Below are 5,825 nucleotides of genomic sequence, written 5' to 3' on the forward strand. Positions count from 1 at the left end.
AAAATCCAGACCTATCGCATCCCGGCTCAGGACCCCCGGGGTGGCCGCGTGACGCGCCTGAGTAGAAATCGTTTCGCGTCACTGTCGTCAAGCGTGCCGGCCGGAGTTGGAAGAAAGTATGAAAGCGAATTTACGAGACGTAAGAAAGTTAAAGAATAAAAATACAGAAAATAATGAGTGCATTTGTCGTTTAGGTTATCTGTCATAAACATTACAATTGTAAAAACTGTCTTACAAAAATGTGTTGTGGTTGTACAGTAGTTTATAGTGAGTGCAATGTTCAATAGAGACAAAATGTTAAAGCAAAAAAAAAAAAAAAATAAATAAAAATCAGCACTCTGAGCACAAGGCCTGAAATGTGTTAATTTATTCAAACATGGCAACAATTAGCCTACTCTACCCTCGATAACAAATACCAGTAGAAGTCAAAGTTATAAAGCCTTCACGCACCACCGTCATGCATTACAATACCCGAATAATAATGATGATAATTAGTTCAGTGAGAACATTTCAGAAGGTTGCCAATCTTTACTGCATACATGTCGGATGTTGCTTTTAAGGACATCAAATAGTTGTAAAGCATTTGGTTGATATCTGTTATAAAATGCAGGAAACCAAAAATATGGAGGTCAGTAAGAATACAGAACCAAGTCAGTCCGTAGGCTACAGTATATGATAGATGTGTGATGTATGCATGATAGCCTATTTAATAATGACTTATTCTCTAAACATGCAATATGATGGAATTTGCTCTAATGAAGACTGTCTATATATTTAAAAAAAAAAAATCAAACTATGAGTTTCCAAACAGAATACAACTTAATACATGTATTAATGAAAATTAATAACTATTTGTAGGACAATGGTTAAACCAAGATAAATGTTGTCAATGGTCTTGTCAAACACAGAGTAGTCTAGTAATGGCACAACCAAAAATGAACAAAAGAAAAAAACATTTCAACTACTGTATCAAACGCATCCAATATTATACAGGCAGATAAGCTTTAAGGGTGCTGGTTTTGCTTGGTTTCGGCCAAAGCGCTGTATGTAACATCCTCAGCTTCAGATTCAGCCTGTTGGAGAACAGAAGAAATTATGATATGAGATGCACCGGACAAAGAGTCTAGAGTCATGCTGCAAATAAGGTTGAAATGTGAAAAAACAAGAAAAGTTTTACCATGCGAAAAACAGTGAGGTTGGGCTTGGGTCTCTTCAAACTTACCCTTGGTGCAGTTTGTTGTTTTACAGTTACCACTGAGCTGTATAGTACATTCGCATCACTCTGAGCATCTGACCTCTGGAAAAAGAATAAAGAGCCAGATGTGAAACAGAGATCACTTGTTAAACTTCTTTTCTTTCTTTTAATCAATTCATTTATGGTAATATATCATCAAATCAAAAATCACAGGAAATGCATTACTCTTTAAGGGAGAATACCATTCTTTTACTAGCCTCTAGTGGCTCTCTTCTTCACTTTTGTTTTGCATCATTTATGAAAGCAGAACAATGGTGAGGGTTACATAATCGTGAATACTTTTTTCTTTTGCTGTTTTTAACAAAGTATTTGTTCTTGTAAAAATGGTTTTGTAATAGCATGTTCGATTTACTTCTGCGAGTCATTATACCACTCTCTGATAGCTAAAAACACAAAAAAATGGAATATTCAGCTTCATTTTATCAATTTAAAACATTAGAAATCTATGTGTAATGGTATAGTCTTGTAGCTTATTCTCAGAGGGACTATATATTCCCTGAAAATTCTCATCGCTTTGAGCGTCTGACCTCTGGAAAAAGAATAAAGAGCCACATGTGAAACAGAGATCGCTTGTCACACTTCTTTTCTTTCTTTTAATCAGTTTATGTACGGTAATATATCGTAAAATCTATGTGATTGTGTGCATTTCTCTTTTAGTGTATTTACAATATATACTGTGTTGTGCAATACAACTTGTAGTTTTAAGGGTTTCAGCTTTATTCTCGACAAAACTTGAACTGCTTCATACAGTGTATGTTACTTCCTCTTCAGCATGACACAACAAATTAAATGCTATTTACAGTAAAGCCTCAGGCTAAATCAAATGAGAATACATCAACTCAACCCTGTTTGTTAATTTGGAAATCAGGAACTGCGTCGTATAAATACTTATCTTTTAATAGAAACACACGATCAAATGAGTGTCTTCTAAAACCTTATTACATAAGACATCTTTGTGATCACAGAAATGTTTGAATAAGTTCTGGTGGTGGTTACTGAACAGGAAAGTACTTTTCTTTATGCTGCATGAAGGAAAATCATGTTTGGGAGCACACAAGAATGCCTAAACCTTTCCTTCAGCCTAAATTTACACTTTATTTGAGCCTTTATTGTGAGATCTATAGTAAAAAGATGCTGTAGATTATAAAAGTTTGTTTTCTTTGAAAATAAGTAGAGGACAACAGTTTGAAATCTGTATCAGGGCATCATTTTGTTTGCCACAATTAACGAGTGATATTGGACCAATAATGTCTATATTATAAGTTCCGAAAAACACAGAAAACGCATTGCTCTTTAAGGGAGAATATCAATCTTTTACCAGGCCTAAAGGCTCTCTTCTTCACTTTGTTTTGCATCATTTATGAAAGCAGAGCCATGGTGAGGGTTACATAATCGTGAATATTTTTTTCTTTTGCTGTTTTTAACAAAGTATTTGTTCATGCAAATATGGTATCGATTTACTTCTACGAGTCATTATACCACTCTCTGATAACTAAAAACACAAAAAACAAAGTATATTAAGTTTCATTTTAACAATTTAAAACATTAGAAGTCTATGTGTAATGGTATAGCGTTGTAGCTTATTCTCAGAGGGACGACATATTCCCTGAAAATGTTCAAATTCATTTCTTGATAACACTGCAATTATGGGTTACCCGGCCTGAAGTTTTTCTCTTGTGTTTAACGTCACAGTATGTTACTTCTTCATCCACCTGTGGTGAAGAGACAAACCAAATGTCAGAGGACTTTCCGAAACCTTACTTTACACAACTTAAAAAATGCATCAATTATAAAGAACCATTTTTATATGGATAAATCCTTTTTATGATTGGAACATTCACTTAACTATCAGTAGGCACTATATTACTCATCACAAAGCTCAGTAAAAGTTGGCAAAATGCTCTCAGTTACAATGTCAGTATGATGATTTTGCAGGTATGTTTACCAAGTTTAGCATCTCAGGACAAGACAACATTCCCATCTTCAGTATAATTGCTGACAACTACACTGTATGTTTCACTTTTACAAATGAATGAAATGAATCTGCCTATCTTACCATTGCTGTGGCGGATGATTCTCCTTTAGTCTGCCCTGGTAAAATGAAAGTGCTGTTACTGACTCAGTATGACAATGAACAATAATCTCATTCCAGAGGGAAAATAAAGAATTACAAACAAATGTGTCATGGAAGTTCAAACTGTGATAAAGAGATACAAACAAATATCTCTTGGAAGCTCAAACAGACTTACTGTGTCTCAGCATAAACCAGAGGAACACCACCACGATTACAATAAAGATCAGCAAACTCAGAGGGATGATGAGGCTCTTTAGGTCAACAGAAGCACTGCAGCATATATTTTGAGTACACAAAGTAAATTAGTTAACTTTAATATGTGATAATAGTGTTTTTAAGGCCCTATTTGACCTTACAAGGGCTGTTTAATTTGACCATAAAATGGCACAGCTCTTAATACTGCATATAAATGCAAAGACTTCTGACCTGTGTTGTCCATTTCCAACTGAGGAATTTTCTCCATCTCCAGTGGCAACTGTTATGCCTTCAGTAACAGTAGTGGGTGTTGGTGTGGCTGTAATTCAGAACAGAACCATCATTCATAGAGTAATATGACAAATACTTATCATTAACATCTTTTTGGGGACAACTATAACATTTCAAATGGTTGTAATTAATATAATCTTGTAATTTCTAGTCACATGGAGTACTTACTAGTGATAGGTTTCTCAGTAACAGTTACATGCACTGGCATCTGAAAGTCTTCAGTGTCACACCAATACCAGCCATTGCTCTTTGTCGTCAGTCCCGTCATGGTCACAGTAAAACCACTGGAGATACTTGCATTGATGGTAACTCTCATTCCATCTATTGATCCAGATGTCTGTGTCACACAGTCTCTGCCAAGCCTGCACCACTTCATAATTCTAGAGTTACCACTGTAACAATTGATGGTTAAACTATATCCATTATATCCTATTATCTCTTGATGAGCCACATGTAGACGGGGAATCTCTAGATGGGAAAAACAAATAGTATTCAGTAGAAAGCTCTGGGTAGCTGAATACTATAAACTGGTATCATTGAATAACTCATGCTTTATATATATTAAATTCTGATTAAAATAATAGCTCCTTCAAAATTTGGTTTATTCTCATTACATGTTGACTGACAAAGTGATTATAGTATTACAATCCAGCCTTTTCCAGATATAACATGTTGGTTTGTTAGATCTGTGCTCTTCCTACTCTGACGTGTCAAAATGTTGTCTGTGAAAAAAGCCTATTTGAAAAATTACCCAAATATGCTCTTACCTCTGGTGACAGAAAGCTGAAAGTAGATTCCATCATCTGCCTTAAAACCAGGAATCTCCACAGCACACCAGTAATGAGCATCCTGAGCCATCAGATTTTTTATTGTCACAGTGAAGGTTTTCTTTTTTTTGTCATCGGAGATTGAAAACCTTCCTGTGCTTCTTGGTTCATTTGTTTTAACTTTATAAATGCAGCTTCTCCAATAGTTTCCTTCACATAAGTACTTTACATTGTTTATGTATCGTGACTCATAGAGACATGGGATAGTGATTGAACCTCCAGCCTTCACTGATACTTTACTGACTGTAGTAATGCTGTGAACTCCTGCAAGAGGAACAAAGGGAGCATTTCAATGGATGCATTCACTTTATATATTCTTCCTTTACACGACCTGCCAATTGTAAATGTACATGTTGCAGCTCTTCTTGTTCATTTTAAATAATTCTCATCAAAATGTGCCATACAAAACTGGAAAATAAAAAACTCATTAACAGTCATCATTATTATTATCTTTTAGCTAATCTATTAGCTGTAAAAAACAATCATAATAATAATAGTAATAAGCTTTATTTGTATAGCACCTTTCATACAAGAAATGCAGCTCAAAATGCTTCACAGCAAAAATAATGACATACAGTGTTTCACATAAAAACAGATATAAAGAAACAATTCAAAATATAGAAAAGAAATTAGATAAAACAGATAAAATGCACGAGAAAGATAAAAGCATAAAAAAGATAAAACACACTAAAAGGGAATACAAGTGAAAAATATAAAATTGAGCAATATGCATTTCAAGGCGCAGTAGTTCAAGTGCATTGCAGCTGTAAGAGAGCTTCAAGAGCATCTAGTTAAAGGCTGATGTAAAGAGATATATTTTGAGCTTTCTTTTGAAAGTATTAACTGAGCTAGCTTCCGTGATATCTACAGGTAGTTTGTTCCACAGCTTTGGAGCGTAGCTGACAAAAGCTGAAACCCCAATTTTCTTTCGGCTGTTGCTGGGAATATGTGTCTATTTATGTTTTGCACGTCTGTTTTTATTTTTGTACGCTAAAAAATAAGTTGCAAGCGGAGTCAAGTTCTCCTGGCCAATGAAGCTGATTCTGATTCTGATTCTGAGAAGTATAAAATATAGACATAGTTATAAAATGACTCCTGTGACTGACCTCTGAGTCCAGTAAAGATGAGAAGAGCGATGAGATGAACAGCCATCCTTGCGAGTGAGTAGACCAAATTACATGAA

General features: G+C 34.9%; 1 protein-coding gene across 1 annotated transcript; it reads right to left on the reverse strand.

Moving 5' to 3' along the window:
- Positions 1-1,690: 1,690 nt before the first annotated feature.
- On the reverse strand, positions 1,691-5,170 carry LOC138617530 (polymeric immunoglobulin receptor-like). The gene is made up of 6 exons (XM_069692605.1): positions 5,164-5,170; positions 4,583-4,906; positions 3,984-4,283; positions 3,756-3,843; positions 3,536-3,599; positions 1,691-1,777 (listed from the first exon to the last, which is right to left on the reverse strand). The coding sequence occupies exons 1-6, from the start codon at positions 5,168-5,170 to the stop codon at positions 1,691-1,693; spliced, it is 870 nt and encodes a 289-aa protein (XP_069548706.1).
- Between the last annotated feature and the right edge of the window lie 655 nt (positions 5,171-5,825).

This window comes from Brachyistius frenatus, unplaced genomic scaffold, assembly GCF_029030835.1.
Source record: "Brachyistius frenatus isolate BFR_SWC_R1_liver_20210118 unplaced genomic scaffold, ASM2903083v1 Contig_13, whole genome shotgun sequence".
NCBI lineage: Eukaryota > Metazoa > Chordata > Actinopteri > Embiotocidae > Brachyistius > Brachyistius frenatus.